General features: G+C 44.8%; 1 protein-coding gene across 3 annotated transcripts in view; it reads left to right on the forward strand.

The window, feature by feature from the left end:
• The window catches only part of LOC144607389 (CREB-regulated transcription coactivator 1-like), a 59441-nt gene extending 38855 nt beyond the window's left edge, over positions 1 to 20586 (forward strand). For 2 of the 3 annotated variants that reach the window (XM_078424199.1, XM_078424200.1), the window contains 5 exons: positions 2385 to 2597; positions 8126 to 8227; positions 10681 to 10761; positions 11418 to 11595; positions 12999 to 20586. In XM_078424199.1, the coding sequence (XP_078280325.1) occupies positions 2385 to 2597; positions 8126 to 8227; positions 10681 to 10761; positions 11418 to 11595; positions 12999 to 13210 (786 nt within the window). In that variant the 3' untranslated portion in view covers positions 13211 to 20586. The remainder of the gene's footprint in view (positions 1 to 2384; positions 2598 to 8125; positions 8228 to 10680; positions 10762 to 11417; positions 11596 to 12998) is intronic. The other variant, XM_078424201.1, reaches the window with a different exon arrangement.
• The last annotated feature ends 224 nt before the right edge of the window (positions 20587 to 20810 follow it).

The following is a 20810-nucleotide window of genomic DNA, read 5'->3' on the forward strand; positions in this document are numbered from 1 at the left end:
TAGAGCAGCTTGAGAAAATCTTGGCAATATGTTTTGAATTTTCATCACACAACCAATCTCTGGCAAGACCAGCTACTTTCCACTCCGTACAAAAAGTTTGCTTGCTTTCTTGGCATCGCACTTGATATGTTTGTCAGCACTTCCAACCACACACTACTTGATGTCCCATTTTTTCCTTTTGAGTCATATTTTCTGTGAATTGTTCGATAGAATCTCAAAAGTCAGACGCTGAATAGTGCAAGAAAAATCTGAGATTATAAACAGAACATTTGGAAATGGAGTGTAGGAAGGAACTGCAGATGCTGGTTTATACTGAAGATAGACGCAAAATGCTGGAGTAACACAGCGGGTCAGACGGCAACTCTGGAGAAAAGGAATGGGTGACGTTTTGGGTCGGAGCCCTTCTTCAGACTTGTTACTGAACTGACAGTCCGAAGAAGGGTTCCAACCCGAAACGTCGCCAATTCCCGAGATGCTGCCTCACCCGCTGAGTTACTCCAGCATTTTGTGTCTATATTTGTAATTAGAATTAATGTTGCAGTTCCAGAACCTTTATTGTGCACTAGGAACATTTATAAAACATGTATAAGAGGGGTCTCAACCTGAAGTGTCACCAACTCTTTTTCTCCAGCGATGCTGCCTGACCTACTGAGTCACCATAAAACAAGTATATTTTAAGTTGCGGGGTGGGGGGGGGGGAAGTGTGGTGAGGTGGTAACTACAGAGAGAATGTCTATGATTTGCTGAAGACTAGAAGAAAAAAGGGGAGACAGAGAGGGTATTGCCTGAGAGAGGGTGAGGAAGTCTTGTGAATGGTAGCTCGTTCATTGGAGTTCTCCTTTATTGTAGATCTCCAGCAGTTATTGTGCTCTGTATCTCCCATTCCAAAATGTTTTACTAGTTTCTCTCCTGTTCCCCCAGTATTTACACCTCCACCAGACTGATTAGCCTCCATGAATAAGCAAGTTGTTATCTCACTACAAAAACTGCTTGACCTCTTGAGTACTTCCAGCATTTTCTGTTGTAGCTCAGATTTACAGAGTGTACAGTTTCTTTTGCTCTCTTACACCGATTACTTGTTTATTCATGGGTTTTTAAAAAAATAAAAAATTCTGGATTATGGGCATGTTGGCAAATGCAGCTTTTATTGCCCTTGAAAAGTTCTAGAATTAAGATGCAGCGATGATGATCTATTTCTGGCTCAGCATAATGTGTAACTTGGAGAGGATCCTGCAGGTATCGTTTCCTTGTGTCTTCTGCCCATGCCCTTTAAGTGGATGGAGGTCAAAGGTTTGGCAAGTGCTGTTATCAAAGTCTCGGATTAGGTGGCATTGTGTACAGGGAGAGACTGGACAAATTTAGATTGTTTTTTCTCGCAATGCTGAGGTTGAGGGGGGACCCGATGGAAGTTTACAAAATTATGAGAGGTATAGATAGGATAAACGGTCAGAACCATTTTCCCAGCGTGGAAATGTCAAGGGTTAGAGATATGGCTTTTAATGTGAACGGAGCAAAGTTTAGTGGAGATGAGTGGGGCATGTTTGTGGGTGGTGGGTGCCTGGAACACGCTGTGGGTGGTGAAGGTAGATACGATAGTGGTGTTGAAGAGGTTTCTGTATAGACCTGGATATGCAGGGAATGACAGGATATAGATCACATGCAGATACATGAGATTGGTTTATCTTGGCATCATGCTTGGCACCGACATTGTGGGCCTGCTCCTGTGCTATACTGCTCTATGTTTGTGGTAAGCTGCCAAGGAAAGATAGGCAGTCATCTACATACAAGTCTTTGCATTAGTTGGATTTTAAGAGCAGGAATTTTGCCTGATTTTCCATCCAGTAACTAGAAGCTACAAAACCAAATGTAGTTTGTGATTTCCAGCTACTGCTGTGATGGTTAAATTAATGGGCTGCAAACCATAGATCTGGGTCCAGAGCCACAAGTTCAAATCCTACCAAGGCAGCCAGGGAGTTTAAATTTAAGTGATTAAATACATTTGGAATTTACAGAAAAACAGGACTCAGTAGGATAACAATGAAACTAGCAAATTGTAATAAAAACCTATCTGGTTTACTAATGTCCTTCAGTGAAGGAAATCTGCCATTCTTACCTGTTATAGCCTATAAATTACTCTTAGTTATCAGTGTAGTTAAATTCTAAAATACCTCCTCAATTCAGGGGCAATGAGAGATGATAATACGTGCCAGTAACAACCGTGAATGAATATGGTAGCAAAAGATTAAGTGCTCCTGTCCCCTTTTCCTCGCCATTCAACTACCCAGTGAAATCAGTTAACATTGCAGAGGCTGGGCGGTCTGTAACTGGTTCTATGTTTTATTGTGCAGTGTGTGACAGGATAATGAATTTCTGCTTTATTGCAGGCCGTTGCTATGGATGCATTAGCATTGGAGCAGCACCTTCCTGCATATCCATTTTTCACACAACAGACAACACAGCCGCAGTCACAGAGCTCTAGCAACATGGGTCAGAGTTCGCAAGTACAGCAGAGCAGTGGGCAGACGCAGGCAACCACAGTGCCACAATCTCCACCAATGAGCCAAACGCAGGCATCGATAGGCATGGATATCAGCACGGTAAGTGCAGAGGAATATGGCAAAGCTGGTTTAGGCAAAGAGCATAATTGCCCAACCTGGCTTGTTATGCTTTGAGAAAAGTTCTGTGAGAGTGAAATAAAAAGTTCAGTGGAAAGTCACATGTGATTGCTGGTGCATTTTGCATGTCATTGCTCATCGGATACCACATGAACTGAATAAAAGCCCCAGCTGGGGTAATGTCACAGACATAGTAGATCCTGTCAGTGTAGGTGCAGAGCTCCGGGTTTCATAGTTGGGATGTGAGGGTAGCGGCACGTTTAGTTTAGGGATATAACATGGAAACAGGCCCCTCGACACAACAAGTGCACGCCGACCATCGATCGCATGTTCACACTTGCTCTGTTATCCCCTTTCACATCCACTCCCTACACACTAGGGGCAATTTCCAGAGGCCAATTAACCCGCTGCCCTCATGTCTTTGGGATGTGGGAGGAAACCAGAGCACCCGGGGGAAATTACTCTTATTTATCAGAAACCCATGTGGTCACAAGGAGAACATTCAAACTCCACACAGACAGCACCTGAGGTCAGGATTGAATCCAGGTCTCTGGCGCTGTGAGGCAGCGGCTCTATTAGTTGGGCCACTGTGCCACCCTGTTTTTGAGTTTTGCTCAATGGGCATTGGGGAATGGACAATTAATATAGACACCTTTTGGTGGGACGAGGACTGATGGTGTCTGTACCTGCCTTCTGTTTTGTGAGTGCCTTCACAAGCCTCTGAGCTCTTCAGTTCACACCTCGTGGCACAAGAGTTCAGTGGGAACCTCTCAAGTGCTGTCAGCACACTCAGTCAATCATGCTTTAGGTCCTGTTGTAACTTAGTTTGGGCATTATAGTTGGACAGTTTGACAGTACAGGATACACTTCTAGACTCCAAACACAGTTATTTTTGTAATGATTATTTATGAAAATCACTATTGCATGGCTTGAAAGTTCTACTGGTTCTTTTTGATTTTGATGAATGCGCCCCATTACTGCTTTACGTTCCGTTTCTTGCTCCGTAAGTCTGTAAAGTTACATTGCTCTTACATCTCACCAACTATGAGTTTTTAAAACCATTGACCAGGAGTAAATATCCCAAAGACAACTAGGGAAGTAGGCCCATAACCAAGATAACAGTTTAAACGGCACAGGAGAACCGCCATGCCATTAAACATGTGTTGTCTCACTGAACAAACTCTCTCCTGATTGCTCTTTACTGATGCGTTTCACCCTTGTTCCTTTTGCATTGTTCTTCAGTTCCCTTTTCATGTTATTACTAACGGGATATTGAGCTGAAAAATAATACAGCAGAACCAAGAAGGTAAAACTGTCAGAGGAACTGTACAAGCTTTTCTCTAGGGGGAAAAAAGGGCTTTTTCCACTAATGGGGATGAACAAAACACAAAGTCACAAATACAAGATAAACTCAACGTGAAATTCAAAAGAAACTTCTTTCCCCGGAGAGCGGTGGAAATGTGGAACTCACTGCCACAGGCTGTGGCTGTGGCAAACTCTTTCAAGGGAAGGCTGGATAAACATACGGTGAGAAATGGAATGGAAGGATATTCTCAATTGAAGCCCTGCAAGGGAAAGATGTGGTGGAGTATAAACACTGGCACAGGCTTGACGGCCTGCTGCTGTGATGTACATTTATAATCAAAAAGCAAAGAACGGTAGCCGCTCGATGTCTGGAATAAAAACATAAACTGCTGGAAATATTTAGTCAGCCTGGTAGAGAAAAAGCAGTTAACTTATTATATATTGGTGGGGTACTAGTCATTCCATGTAAACAAATCTCCCTTCCCAAGTACCATTCTGTGATGCCTAGAAATTTTCACAAATTATTCTCACTACAAAAAATACATTTTCACAATGTATTGTCACTACAAAAAATACATTTTCACAATGTATTCTCACTATTAAAAAAAAAACCTGTCGGAGGAACTTGGCGGGTCAGGGCGTATCAATGGAGGCAAAGATATGTCCAAGTGCAGGGTCTAAACCAAAAACATCGACTCTCCCTTTGCCTCCACTGATGCCACCTAACCCACTGAGTTACTCTGGCGAAGATAGGCACAAAAAGCTTGAGTAATTCAGCGGGACAGGCAGCATCTCTGGAGAGAAGGAATGGGTGACGTTTCGGGTCGAGACCCTTCTTCAGACGGTTTGTTCCTCTGGCGGTTTGTTTTTGCTCCAGTTTACAGCACCTGTGGCCTCTTGTGTCTCCACGTTCTCACCAGTGAGACCTATGAATCTGTGATTTATGGTGCTCATTCATTTGTAATTAATACTGCTGTTTATAAAGCCTTGGAGTGTACGGCTTTTTACGACCTTGGTCAGTTTGTTTATTTGAGCTTTTCAAATCGCTGATTTTCTGCCATTTGCCCTCTTATTCTCTCTGCCATTTCTCGCCAATATTAATCTTTCCTGTTTTACACCCTTTCGCAATTTCTTAATACATTTAGCCACAAGTATTATTTGTGCGTCATCTGCAGTTGTGGACATTTGGCTTCGTCAGCTGCTGTTATTAACTTTATTTACATAAAATATTTCAAAGTGTATTCATTTGTTTTAGGATGCCATTGTTCACATCCCACCAGCCGTTAAGAAATTACCATTACCATTCCCTTATTGCCTTACCGGCAACTTCCTTCTTCCACGGCCACTGTCCCTGGAAATCTTCCTTTGTCATTACATATGCACACCATCTACCAACTTAACTTTACCTCTGTACTTGGTTTTTGTCTGCAAAGAATGTAATTGAAGTTGTCAAAGTTGACTCTTACAGATCTGCACTAGCTGTCCTTGCAAACCCTTTGTATTCTACCTCCAACAGGATCCAACTACTAACCACATCTTCCCATCTCCACCCCTTTCTGCTTCCCGCAGAGACCGTTCCCTCCGCAACTCCCTGGTCAACTCGTCTCTTCCCACCCAAACCACCCAGGTACTTTCCCCTGCAAACGCAGGAGATGCAACACCTGTCCCTATACCACCCCCCCCTCGACTCCGTCCGAGGACCCCGGCTGTCATTTCAGGTGAGGCAGAGGTTCACTTGCACCTCCTCCAACCTCATCTACTGTATCCACTGTTCCAGGTGTGGACTCCTGTATATCGGCGAGACCAAGTGCAGGCTCGGCGATCGTTTCGCTGAACACCTCCGCTTGGTCCATCTAAACCTACCTGATCTCCCGGTTGCACTCGTAGGTTTCTCTGTTCTACAGCAGATTAACTTCCAACTACCAAAGTTCAGCCCAACATTCCATCTGATCTGTATCCTATTGTAGATTTAGGCAACCTTCCTCGCTGTCCACAATGTCGCAAACTTACTAATCATACCTTCGACATTCAAATCCATGTTGTTAATGTATATTACAAACAACAAGGGTCCCAGCACTGATCCCACCAATGGTCATAGACTTTCAATCAAATAAGGTGGAGGCTACCTGGAATATCCCATTCTTCTATTAAAAGCCTTTATTGTTTTTCTTGAGAGAAAAAGCTTGTTTATCCTTTCCTTTTGATGGTTGCACATGATTTGCTTTTAACAAATCAATGCTGGTTCTAATCAGTCCCTCGCTTGTCCATGTAATTGTTAATTCTGTCCCTGATTATTGCTTCTGGGACTTCCCCTAACATTGAGGTAGAACTGACTAGTCTATAGTCCCTTGAAAAGTTGTGTAATATTTATTCCTACCACCTTTGAAGCTGTGGAGATTTGATAGATTATGGACTGACCTCTGGAGTTTCTCCCTTCACTTCTCATGACGATCCAGGATCAAGTAATTTGCCTTTATATCAATTTTTAACCCATTCAAAATTTCAACTGCACCTTCCACTGCCGAGCATCTTTACTTGGTAGGGACTGATGTCAGCTGGCAGGTTTAGCAGCCAGTTCATAAAATTGGGATGTGAGAATGCAGTTACTCTGTACAATCAGGCCACAAAAGAAGCTCCTACATTGCAGACTGATACACTTTACATTGTATTGTATTAAAGGGTTTGAATTTAGGTGGCATATTTCACCTTTTAATGATATTCCAAGATACGTTATAGCAAAAGACATTTTTTTGAAGCCATATCCATATTAAGTTGGAGGAAGTGCAGCAGAAATTTTGTTCATGAGATCTCACAAATGAGCATGAAGAAAATGACCAAATATTTTTGAGTGATAGTGGTCAAGGCATAAATAATAATCATGGGTTAACAGGGAGAACATGTTTGCATTTTTGGAATAGTGGTATTGAATCAGTAGAAAAAAGAGTGAGAGGGCATTGTGTCGGTAATATATGGAGGTATTGAGGGGATGAAAAGGAGCTGGGGAAGAATTAACACGGAACATGGAGGAGGCAAGGAATAGGGTATGTATTGAAGGAGGGAATGGGGAAGTGGTGGTCATGGTGAGGGAAGCACAAGGAACAGGGATACCCAGGAAAGTTGGAAGAGAGGAAGGAGAGCATGGTGCATGGAAAGGGAAAGTAGAACATGAAAGGAGCACTCGAGGAGACATAGTGGTTAGAACACAGATAATCCTTGGAGGGAGGTTAGTGTGGAGGGGGTTCAGGCAAGTGAGCTGGCCAGTAGAGTGAGATGGATCGTCAGTTTTATTGCCTCCACTTTACGAGGATGTTGCCAGGACTTGAGGACCTGAGCGAGAGGGAGAGGTTGAGCAGGCCAGGCAGGCCGAGAGGGAGAGGTTGAGCATTCAAGAGAGAACTGGATAGAGCTCTTAAGGATAGTGGAGTCAAGGGGTATGGGGAGAAGGCAGGAACGGGGTACTGATTGAGAATGATCAGCCATGATCACATTGAATGGCGGTGCTGGCTCGAAGGGCCGAATGGCCTCCTCCTGCACCTATTGTCTATTGACTTTATTCCTTGGAGTGCAGGAGGATGAAGGGTGATCTTATAGAGGTCTACAAGTTCTTGAGAGGTAGACACACAGAGTCTTTTGCCCAGAGATTCAAGAACCAGGGGGCATCAGTTTAATGTGAGGGGGGGAAAGAATTAATAGGAACCTGAGGGGTAACTTTATTTACACAGAGGGTGGTGCGCTGGCTCGAAGGGCCGAATGGCCTACTCCTGCACCTATTGTCTATATCTATGTATGGAATAAGCTGCTGGAGGAAGTAGTTGAGCCAGGTACTATCACAACGTTTAAGAAACATTTAGACAGGTACATGGATAGTACAGGTTTAGAGGAATATGGGCCAAACACAGGCAGGTGGGACTAGTGTAGATGGGACATGTTGGGTGGTGTGGGCAAGTTAGGCTGAAGGACTTGTTTCCATGCAGTATAACTATAAATCATAGTGGGTCCTGTGGATCAACCCTCGTATATCTTCCAAAAGAGGACATTGCCAAATAACTTCAGGTTTCAGAGTCTTAGATCCAATAGCAGTCTCAAGTAGATATGAACTGATTAAAATATGTGGTCCCAGGTCTTTTTCTAACAGGTGAAACTAATACCCAGGTTGCCATGCACCATGTATCTCAGCAGCCACTTTTAATTCTTTTGTTCTTTAGCCTTCCCTCCAGCAGTACCGCAGTAATGCTGGGTCACCAGCCAACCAGTCTCCCACCTCTCCTGTCTCCAATCAAGGCTTCTCTCCAGGCAGCTCCCCTCAAGTAAGGGAACCGTTGCTTCCAGTGCTTGACTTGCTGTTGTAACTGATTCATTATTTGCATTCATCTTCTTCCAGAACTGCCCCTCACCACAGTTCACTCATCATCTTCCATTGTGCTTCTCTTCATTTTACCAATAATTATTTCTCAACCATTGACATGCTTCTTTTGCCACTGTATGTTGGTTTATGTGTGTGTGACTCTATTCAGGGCATTAGTTGCATGTTTGTCAGTACAAATTTGTATATTTCTGTGCGCATGTTACAGTGCATGTATACATGAGAGATTCAAACGTGGACTTGTGTTGGCTGTGAAATTTATGCAAAATACCACAGATTATTTTAACGGTAGGTTAGGTTTAGCAAATGATCTTAGAAATATTGTAGGCAACCTGTCTGCTTCACTTCTGAAAGAAGCATTCCTTTGGCAAACTGGGAGGGGCAGTGAGCACAAAAAATATTCTTGGAGTGTCTGTTAACATAGAATATAGAGCAGTGCAGCACAGGAACGGGCCCTTTGGCCCACTATGTTTGTGCCGAACATGATGCCGAGCTGAACTGATCTTATCTGCCTGCACATGATCCTTATCCTTCTATTCCCAGCATTTCCATGTGCCTATCCAAAACCCTCTTAAACGCCATTATCGTATCTGCCTCTAATAGCACTCCGGTAATGCGTTCCAGGCCCCCACCATCCTCTGTGCAAAAAAGCTTGCCTGACACATCTCCATTTAACTTTCCCCGCTGAACTTATAGCTATTCCTTCTAGGGTTGGACATTCCCACCCTGGGGAAAATGTTCTGATTGTCTACCCTATCAATGCCTCTCATAGTTTTATATTGTTCTATCAAGTTTCCCCTCAAGTCTTAACATTCCAGAGCAAACAATTCAGTCTATCCAAACTCTCCCTGTAGCGGAAACTCTCTAATCCAGGCAGAAGATGAGTGTGATCAAGAAATTTATCCTTTGGCTTCTGAGCAGGAAACCTTCCCTTCGGGAGAGTGATCGTGATGCATCCGCTGGGTGAGGATGAACGAGAGCAGGAAATATTTACTTGGATGCGAGTGGCAGCAGATTAGTGGAAATCCTACCCCTGGGGGTGATTGTAGGAAACATTTGCTTGAGTGTTGAGTGTGAACAAAAAACATTCCCTTTAACGTAAGTGAGAACTGGAGAGAGGTGAATGTGAGTTGGAAGCATTATTTTGCCGGTGATTGCTGTGCCAGATGACTGGAGGCCAAGTCAATGGGTATTTTTAAGGCGGAGATTGACAGATTCTTGGTTAGTTAGGGTATCAAGGATTATGGGGTGACGGCAGGAGAATGAGGTTGATAGATCAGCCATGATTGAGTGGCGAGTAGATTGATGGGCCGAATGGCCTAATTCTGCTCCTGGAACTAAGGAACTTATTGTGGGTAGGCACACAAACATTTGGGAGTTAGTTTAACCAGGAAACATGTTTTGGGTGAGTGTTGAGCACGAAACATTGCATTATGGAGAGGATGAGCAGTGAGTTGCTTGGAGGTCGCTGGTCAGCAACTCCTCTCCACTCCAACCAATCTAGCCCCCGCTGTACCTATTACTTGCAACCAGTGTGAGGAGTAAAATGGATCAGTCCCCATCAAATATAACAACTAAACACTGAGAATGACCGTACAGGCTTACATTTTGTGTCTCAAAGAAACAAATCACAACTTGTGGGGTTTTTTTTCATTAAACATTTCTCCTTGAGGATGGTGAGGAAGCTCCTTGAAATGGTGTGTAGTCCGTATGCTTTTGCTGAGTTCTGTTCTTATTTTATGAGGTTCTCTGTCAAGTGGGGATGTGTGTTGGAGGTGCTGATACCATTATTGTCGTCTTTGACTGTTTTCAGCTAAAAGAAATTGTTTACTTTTGAATCACACTTTGTAATGCAGCACAGGCAAGCTGATGGCTGGGTGCTTTGGTGGGTGAAAGCTGAGTGCCAACATTTGAAATCCTTCACAGTTGTATGAGAAGCAGCCAGGTGTGAGGTGGTGGTGGCATGCAGTGCCCAGGCAAGAAATGTATCCTCGCCACGTTGAGCCACCTCTTCGCTTATTCAGACCCCGTCCGCACTTAGTGTCAGTGAATATAGAGGACCAGCTCTATGGATGGTCCAGTAACCGAGTGCAGAGTAAATCATACGAGTTTTGCCCGGCCTTTCAGACAGAATGGAGTACTGTCCGATTGGAAGCTTTGGGTGTCCCATCACATTCTAACTAGTTACATGCAGGCTGGTGAGGAACTGGGCAGTGAGTGTGTGTGTTGTGACAGAGTAATTGTCTGTGTCTGTTGAATATATATTGACAGCTATATTCTGTCAATAGCTCCTTTGAAAAACGTGGAGCTATTTTTCAAATGCTGCTGGAAATAAATTAATTAGAGGATGATCAGCATATGATCTCTGAGCACTAACCTCAGCTGTTTTTCCAACAGACATCCATACTTGGGAGTGTATTTGGGGATTACTACGATCAGCAGCTGACGAGCAGGCAGGCCAACTCACTGTCACACCAGGTAAGCACCGAGGGCAAACACATTAAAACAAACAAGCCTGGAAAAACCCACAGCAGCCTGCTGTCACAGGGTGACAGGTGTGGAACAACTTCCCCGGACCACCAACCTTTAAAGACATGTTCAGCACTTGAAAGCATGGTCTTTTTCTTTAAGCTGTGAGTTTTTAATGTAGGATTCAAATTATTTTCTTTGTGGCTGCTGACATGATACAAGATCATGAAGAAGGGTCTCGACCCGAAACGTCACCCATTCCTTCTATCCGGAGATGCTGCCTGGCCCACTGAGTTACTCCAGCATTTAGTGTCTACCCTGATACAAGAACAACTATGTCCAGAACACATACAGATTTATATAGCGACTCTCGTTAGATCTGGAGCTTGCACAGAAGAAGGGTCCCAACCCGATGCGTCACATATCCATGTTTTTCAGCGATACTGCCTGGGCCGCTGTTACTGCAGCATTTAGTGTCCTATTGTGTAAACCAGCGTCTGCAGTTCCTTGTTTCTACAGATGGTGCTATGCTGAAAGTGCTTAGTCCCTGTACCCAACCTCTTCCCCCCCCCCCCCCTCCCTTCCTCCTCCAGGTAAGCAAATGGTTGGCATAGTCCAGGACAAGACCAGGGCATGAGACTGACTCTCACTGTTCTTTACTTTAGCTTGAACAGTTTAATATGATCGAGAGCCCGAGCAGCAGCAACAGCCTTTACAACCAAATCTCAACTCTGAACTACTCTCAGGCAGCGATGATGGGACTGACGGGAAGCCATGGAAGTCTGCACGACACACAGCTCAGTTACACCAACCATGGGAACATACCCAACATCATCCTGACTGGTGAGCAACCTCCCAGCATTGTACTAAAACCTTTCTGACCTCAAATCACTCATTTGTTACTTACTGATGCAGTGCAACGAGATGCCATTAAGCTAGAACGGGTGCAGAGAAGATTTACGAGGATGTTGCCAGGACCTGAGGGCCTGAGCTATAGGGAGAGGTTGGGCAGGCTGGGACTTTATTCCTGGAGCACATGAAGCTGAGGGGTGATCTCATAGATCACGAGGGGAATAAAATCATGAGGGGAATAGATGGGGTGAATGCACACAGTCTTTTTCCCAGGGTACGGAAATCAAGAGCTAGAGGGCATAAGTTTAAGGTGAGAGGGGAAAGATTTAATAGGAACCTACGGGGCAGCTTTGTCACACAGGGTGGTAGGTGTATGGAATTTGCTGTGAGGAAGTAGTTAGGCAGGTATACGGATAGGGACGATTTATAGAGATTTGGACCAAATGCGTATAAACGGGACTTGCTTAGGGCATCTTGGTTGGCATGGAAGAGTTGGGCCGAAGGGCCTGTTTCCGCACTGTATGACTGGGTGGTCTCTCCATGCCGGTCAATCGTCGATTATCTCCTATTTTGCTGAATTGATCAAAGATCTGATGCTTTACTATTTCAGCTTCTGTCCTCCCAGAATTGTTTCAATATTGCGCTCCCCACTTTAAACTGTGGTAACCCCAGTGATCCTCTGGAAGCAGCACCTTTGCTCTAGATTTATCAATCTGTTAATCTAGCAAGATTTTGCTTGGGACAATTAGATGTTTGTCATTAGGGCACTGGCATACAACAAAGAAATGTAGAGGGAGCTTTACACTATATGTAGCCCATGCAGTCACTATCCTGGGAGTTTTTGCTAGGAGGCTGTGCCGAGGGAGCTTTACGCTGTGTCTAACTCGTGTAGTCCCTGCCCAGTTGCCAGAACCTAAAGGAAATTTAGTTTTGTTTAGAGATACAGCATGGAAACAGGCCCTTCAGCCCAGTGGGTCCGCGGCTACCAACAATCACCCATACACTAGTTCTATCCTACATTCTAGGAATAATTTACAGAAGCCAATTAATAATCAACCCTGCATGTCTTTGGAGTGTGGGAGGAAATCGGGGCACCTGGAAAATACTCACGCAGGTCACAGGGAGAATGTACAGACTCCATACAGGCAGTGCCCGTAGTCAGGATCGAACCCGGGACTCTGGCACTGTAAGGCTGTAACTCTACCACAGTGACATTGTGCCGTCCCTATGTACCAGGGTCTGGGTGCGTTTCTGGAGGGGAGGGGGCGCTGGGTTTGGATGGGTTTCTCAGGATTCAGATGGTCGCCTTGGTTAGGGTTACCAGGTTGGTAGCTGATGCTTGTTACAGTCGCTAGAGTAAACCTGCTTTTACCTTTTGTGTTTTTGTCACTCAGTGACGGGAGAATCCCCTCCGACTCTGTCGAAGGAGTTGACCAATTCGCTCGCGGGCGTTGGCGACGTGGCTTTTGACACCGACTCCCAGTTTCCTCTCGACGAACTGAAAATAGACCCTTTAACGCTAGACGGCCTGCACATGCTGAACGACCCCGACATGGTGCTGACAGACCCCGCCACAGAGGATACTTTCCGCATGGATCGTCTGTAACGAGTAAAACTCAGACCCAGGACAAATCGGGGAGACGGCCAAAAACCCCCACCAGGGAGCGGAAATCAAGTGACCGAGTACGACTGGTGGAATGATGTTAGCGTGAGAGCCGTAACGTGCAATGAATTCCGCTTCTTGTTCTGAGCTTGCAGCACTGCGACCCTGAATGAACCAAGTATAGCGCTTGCAGCTGTGTGGCGCGCTCCTCCATTGCAGCCTCATTGACTCCATTTCATACCCAGGCCTCGTGTTTTATTTTCCCGCAGCTCTGTTGATATTGTCCTCTTGACCGCGGTGGGCCGCAAGGGCATCACTCTCGTCGGCCGACTTACGAGGAAGAGTGGAATCTCTCGTGTGAGGTAACAGCGGCACGCGGCAGCTCCAAGCCAACAGTCTGGTGACGAATGTTATTTAAACCAAACTCACCAGACCGAGGATCCCATCACTGTGTCATTGCCATCGTATTTCCCCAGGCTGCTCAATTCTTATTTATATTTTTTACATTGTCTGTGATTTCTCTCCCCTGTTCCGTTCCCTTCACTGTTTTTGTGTTCAGCAAATGCCACTGCCTTGTTGTATGTTGCTGAGATAGTGATTGAAAGAATGATCTGACATGAGCTAAGTGCATGGACAGAAATTGTATTACTGCCAATGTCCATGAGGGGCCATGCTCGCTCCCAGATGTGTCCCTCTAATTTATTTATTTCCAGCAGCATTTGAAAAATAGCTCCACATTTTCTGCCGGTCAGAGACCAATGTTTGCTGCCAACTCTCCCACAGAGGGGAAACTGACTTTCTATCTCTCCTTCGGTAAGAAGAATACATTCTCGCTCTCTCTCTCGGTGAGAAACTGGTCCTTTTTGTTCTCCTGCTGTAACCATTCGCAATCAGAGCCCGCTACAAGGTCGAACCTCAGATGACTGTAATCTCTCTCTTCCAAACAAGAGACTGCAACCACTCCTTAAAACATCATCGGCACGTGATGTGTGAGTTCTCTGAGCTTGGGGGACAGGGGCTGTACTGGACGGGACCGTCTCTCTATCTCAGCCCTTGCCTGGGTTCATAGCTGTGTCCAAACCTATTACTGGCCATCAAAACAAGAAATACCAAAAATAATCATTTCAGTTCCAAGCGAGGGGCTGGTCTACAGCTGTCAGAGGGTTGTCCACTGAAAGAACACACTACTGGGATTCTCGACTCCCGACTCATCTACCACAGGTTAAAACTCTGTCAAACGTCTAACCGCACAGGTTAATCGTCTTCTGCGGCAGAATCACTAATATTAATCCAAGACACTAAGGTGCTGCTGGTCTGCCTAACCATTGTCAAAACTGACCTCCCACTAAATTATCCTAACAGAGAACACTAATCATATTTCCCAGCATTAAATACAAAGTATTTAAAACCCAGATGTTGTTTTATGTGCAATTGCTGGGCATCTCAAAGCTGTAATAAATTTCTCTCAGTAGAAGGATCCTTTGGGACATTTCCCCTAGTCCTGCTCCTGATGGACTCCACACATACAGGACACCTGTTCTTTCTCGTGTGTTAATCCTCCATCGCACGCTCCCTTGTCCATTGAGTGAATCCTCTGTCACGTCCAACTCTGTAACAACAATTCAGAAAATGTTTTATCGTGCTTGATAAAGGTCTTCTTTTTATTGGACCATTTGAAGGGACAGAGTCTTATGGGCATACGGTGGAGTTGAATGACCGCTCCCCTTTTGTGGACTGAAGAAATGCCTCTCATGATATTTTCTAGAAAGTCAAGAACGGGAGCCGTGAAGAAGCAGCATGATTTAAAACGCCCGAGTACAGCAATTATTCGAAGCTGGTGGGCAAGTAAAAAATCAAATGCAATGTTGGCCTTTTATCTGAAAGAGGCGGGATTGCAGAGTGTGGAAATCATGTAACAACCATACAAAGCTGGGCTTTGGACTCCATTTGTGTGACCAAGCTTAATAATGAGTGCAGCATCTCTTTAAAAAAATAGCATGGGCGCTGAGCACATTCACCATAATGATAGTGGCAATAGGGGGATTAATGTATAAAGGTGGGCAGGGTTGGTTTGTATTTTGGTGAGTTTAGACAAAATGGTTAGTTATCTGATCGTTACGTGGGATAGTTCTGACAGTATGAATAGAAACTATTTCCTAGTTTGGCGGGGTTTTGCAGAAGTCTAGAACAAGGGGTCAGAAGTCACTTCCAAACCATTCAAGGTGATAATGTGAAGTGCATCTTCCTACAAGTAAAACAGTGAAACATATCGCAAATAGATCGAGGTGGATAGATTTTAGGGTACATGTGGCAACAGAAATTGGGCAAATGTCATTAAGTGGAGTTAATAATGGCCTAATTGAACGTGGGACTGGGTCAAGATCCTAAAAGGATCCCTCCTTTTCCACTTACACATGAATACATGGCAGGTGCTTCATCACTGTTTGTGTGACTGGATCCTTGTGTGGTGAGAACGACAGCAGCTGGTTTCTGAGTAACAGTCATTGGGATGTGAAATGTTTCTGCCAGCCAGCACAGAGAGATCTCATCGCCATAGTGTTCCATTGTGTTTCCCTACCCGGCCATTGAGATGTGCAACCCTCTCTCCAGGCACCTGCCCGAAATGCTGCAGCCGTTAGGGTGTTGAGAACAGATGTTGTTTAATTTAGTAAACTCTTGACACTGGCCTGGTTTATTGTCAACTAGTTGTCGTTTCGTTGTCAGTTCCTTTTGTGTCGGGTCGCAGCCTAGATGCCAAATCTGAACTTAATTCTTTAAATGTCTGTTCTGATGTGATGTGACCAGAATTGAGTAGGAATCTCAGTGCTGTTTGCTACAAATCTCAGACTCGTGCTGTGTGACTTGGTTGGTGCTGTGCTGCATTCCTGCGGTGTGGCAATGAACTGTGCCTCACACTCTGCCGTGCCTCTCTGAGTGCATCACTGCAGCGTCGCAATCAGTTGTGCCTCGCTGTGCTGCATTACTGGACTGCTGGTGATGCCTTGTGCCTCTCAATGCTGCATTGTGGCAGTGTTGCAATGTTGTGCCTCATCCCCCCCCCCCCTCGCTACTGCAGTGTTGCAATGTGTTGTGCCTCCACCCTCTGCTGCAGTGTTGCAATGTGCTGCCTGCCATTCCCTGCATTTCTGTAGTGTGCTTCACTTCACACTGCTGCAATGCACCCTGCCTGACTTCTGCTGTGTTACTGCAATGTTGCCCTTTTTTCATTATAAGCAACAATTCTGCATGTTGAAGAGAAATGTCAAGTGCTCCACCATGCGTCTGTGTGAATCAGGGGGGGATTTTGTTAAACAAAGAAAATTAAATTAAGTTAATTGGACAAGTTTGAGAAGGAAAAACTGCAACTGTTTTGGAATATTTATCATTGTTTTTTGGTTTCATTATCAAAATATCAAGTAGTTCCTTTTTAATTTCTATAAAAGAGAGTAATATTCTGCCGACTTCTTATTTGACACAATGCATAATTTGAAACCGCTGTTTTGGTGATTCATCAAATAGCTTTCTTGACAAATGCAATGAATGGGAGCTTGGAAAGGCTGGGGCTTGGGAAACCTGGAATATGGTTAGATCCTGACATAGCCCAAAGGCCCTGCAGGACTCCTAAAAAGGAGAACAGATATTACTCTAACATCGACCATCTACCTCCTCCCCCCCCCCCCCCCTCAGATTGGGTACATGAGTGAAGCAAAACCCATCGAGCTTTTACGTGCCGCACGTTCTTATGCTGAACTAGCGCGTGATTTTCCACTGCACTTCCCTGTGAGCAATGAGAATCGGATAAACCCTGAAGCCAGGAAGCTCCTAGTCGCATTCAGTCTATCAGGAATAGAAGCCATGTGTAAGACGCAGTGGAGTTCCCTAGACTGTAAGAATAGTGAGGAGCTGCATCAGCCAAATCCTGAGCTCAATGGAGATCTGCATTAACCCAGAGCCCAGACCCTATGAGACATAACATTAACTCAGTCCAAGGTTCAGGTAGCTGCATTAAACCGAGTCTCAGATTGTAACCCAGATTCCAGGCTCTATAAACAGAATTAGCCCTGATCCCAGCATCAGTGTGAACCTGCCTTAACCAAATCCCAAACTGATTGAGAATCTGCAATAAACCAGGTCCAGGGTTCATTCAGGTGCTGCATTCACCCACGAACAGATTAACCCCGATTCTTGGCTCTTTGAAGGGCTATGTTAATCCAGGTTACTGAACAGATACTGAATTGATATTTTGTTTATTCTTGGATTGTTGATATTTCTCTGGAACGTCAGAGGCTGCGGGAAGACAGAGTCCTTGAGTCAAAGAGTGTTACAATGTGGAAACAGGCCCTTCGGCCCAACTTGCCCACACCGGCCAACATGGCCCATCTACACTAGTCCCACCCGCCCGCATTTGGTCCATATCCCTCCAAACCTGTCCTTTGATTTCCTTATGAATTGAGTGAGGGTTAGTCCAAAACTAGAGGATTAGTATTAAGGAACAAAACAAACTGCTGGTGGAACTCAGTCGTCGAGCAGCATCTGTGAAGGAAAGGAATTGTTGATGTTTTGGGTCAAGACCCTGCATCGGGATTTCACCAGCAGTTTGCAGTCTCTGGTGTCTCCTGCGTATCATAAGCACGTGTCCTTGATGCGCTTGTGGAAGTAATTAACTTTTGTGATCAATTGGGTTCCTGGAGATAAGCGGAGAGGAGCAAAACTTCAAAGATGCGTGGCCGTTAATTGAATTGAATGGGGCAGCGGTAGAGTTGCTGCCTTACAGCGAATGCAGCGCCGGAGACCCGGGTTCAATCCCGACTACGGGCGCTGTCTGTACGGAGTTTGTACGTTCTCCCCGTGACCTGCGTGGGTTTTCTCCGAGATCTTCGGTTTCCTCCCACACTCCAAAGACGTACAGGTTTGTGGCTTGGTAAATGTAAAAATTGTCCCTAGTGGGTGTAGGATAGTGTTAGTGTGCGGGGATCGCTGGTCGGCGCGGACCCGGTGGGCCGAAAGGGCCTGTTTCCGCACTGTATCTCTAAACTAAAATTGTTGAGACCTTATCCTTGAGATTATTGCCTAAAATAGTGAACTCGGGCTGTGAAGGTTCGAGCGAGTTATCGACACAAAGTGAAAATGCCGGCTGGTGAAATAGGCAGCTTTACGGGCGATAACATATACCACGGAAGTACAAAGTGGTTTATTTTGATGGATTGAATTGAGAGAGAAAAGATTAAATAAACCTTGCGGATTTTAAGCAGGTGTGTGACCAGAAGGACTGTGGGTGTATTTACACAAATCTCCAAAGGTGGGAGAATATGTTGGGAAAACTGTCACAAAAGCGCATGGATCATTGGTTTTTTAAAATCAGTACAAGAGAAGGAAGTTACGCAAAATCCTATAAAGCATTGGTAATCCCGAGGTGAGGTATTGTACCCTCCTCTTTACAAAGCAATCCAATACCTTGGAGGGGAGTCCGGGGGGGTGGAGTGTAACAGAAAGGGGTCCTTCAGTGTGTTCAATGTAGAGAAACTGGAGTTCTCCTTGCAGCAGAAAAAGACCAGACGAGGTTAAATAAGAGAGGTTCAAAATTATAGAATGGAGAGGTTTTCGAGAGGGGAGATTCAGAGGTATTATTGTAACTCTGTTGGTTGGAAGGGGGTAAATGGGTAAAAGCTTGAGGGATAAAATTGCAGGATTGTGGAATTATTTGATCTCAGCCAAGCAGTAAGCATAGGTACAATGAGCCGAATGCGTTATCGTGTCATTATCATTTGATATTTCTGCAATGTTATGGCTGCTGATTGCAGATCTAGTCTACCCTCTCTCATTGGCTCTACCTCTTCCCTGCTTCATCCAGTGATAAGAAGCTGGCAGACACAGGCCTCCCTCCCCAATCCATCACTGCACACTCGTTCAATTGCAGCACTGCCTCCAGGGCACTGTGGCTCTGCTGACACTCCAGTGCTGTATCATCAAAACTACACTGAGCTCTGATATTCTGGTGTAGATGCTGGCAGCGTGTCTGTCTCCCCATGCACCTTTCACCTTCTGTGTTGTTGGGTGGTGTGGCTCTGTATACATCACACTGCAATGTCCAGGACAATGTTACACAGGGCACTGCATTTATATAAGGGCCAATGTGGCGTGTTCAATACGACAAGGCTGACAGGCTGTGCTTTTAAAGCCGGATGCTATGGATTACCCTTGGAGAGATGGCGGGAGCGATTCCTTTCTCAGACGTTGAGGTACTTCTGAGGTCATTACAGTCTACTTTGTGCTAGGCTGGTGTGATTGCTGGGTCATTTAAACCACATTGGTGAACAATCATTGTAGCTCTCAAATGCAGTGTAAACTCAAATTCTGCAACCAGGATCTATGGATGATAACTACTGTGGCTATGTATTGACAATGCTTAAAAGGAGGGGGGGGGGGGGGGGGGAGGATAAATGTGCTGATTATTTTCTGAACTGTTTACAGGGCCGTTTTAAAAACCGCTCGACGGATTACAATAAAGGAGTCCAAGGCTTAATTGGTTAGAAAGTTTAAAGCCAACTGGTGTTGCTTTTTAATCCGGATTTACTTCTGATTGTGCGAAGCCAATAACATTTTTTACAGATTAGCCTGAAGCCAAATGAGTTAAACTTCTTGTTCACCGCCTCATGTAAAAATAACAGCACACCTATTGAACCGAGAGTGTAATTATGAAAAGTGGTTTATCAGAGTGAATTAAAACTAGATGCTCGGGTAACAGAAGAAGGTAACTCATTAACCTCCAGTTTCATGCCCATCAGTCTTGCTGTGATCCCTTAATTGACCTTTTTTTTGAATGATCTGTAGTTTCATCATTCATCCTACGTAATGTCACGAAAGGTTCTGAATAGCAGACGAATTGGCACTTTACAGTCAGAGCACATCGGCGTGCTTGCCTCAGTCAGGAAGGGGGCCCTGTTTGACATAGAGCTATCCTCTCCTCTTCAATCTTCTGGAGAACTCTGTGTAGGTGTGTGCGTGCGTGTGCGTGTGTGTGTGTGTGTGTGCACGCACCAGACTCTGTGTTTCACACCCTCACTCCCAGCAGACAGTGAATGAATTGGCAGCAAATCCCTTTCTCTTCCCCGGCCGGAGATGCAGCAAAGCAGCTTCCCCCCCAAAGGGTCACCAATCAGATTCCGTCCTCAAACTCGCCAACACTTATTTATTTTTCTGGTTTTTATAAATAAACTTTGAAATTTTGAAGAGGGTTTCAGATGTATTGCAAACCAATAACCTGTGCTGATTGACTGTCAAAAGAACTTAATTTTAAAATGTAAATGTTTTTTAAAGTTTATGTTTGTGTGGAGGCTTCTGTCTTTGTAAATGAAATGTAATAAAAGTTAAATGGTTTTCTGCTCGCAGTCCTTCGCACCTTTCTCTGTTGTCATTTTCTCCGTTGAATCCCAAGTCTCACCTTCCTCCAATTCTCAACACCTTCAAAACTCAGCAAAAGAATGAGACAGAAATAATGTAGGACGAAGGAGTGCTTTTGGACTAGTGTAGAAGGGCCTTCCTTTATCTGATCTGCAGGTGCCTTTGGAATGTTTCACAGGACAATGCCAAGGGAATTTTACTC

This window comes from Rhinoraja longicauda, chromosome 28 (genome assembly GCF_053455715.1).
Source record: "Rhinoraja longicauda isolate Sanriku21f chromosome 28, sRhiLon1.1, whole genome shotgun sequence".
NCBI lineage: Eukaryota > Metazoa > Chordata > Chondrichthyes > Rajiformes > Arhynchobatidae > Rhinoraja > Rhinoraja longicauda.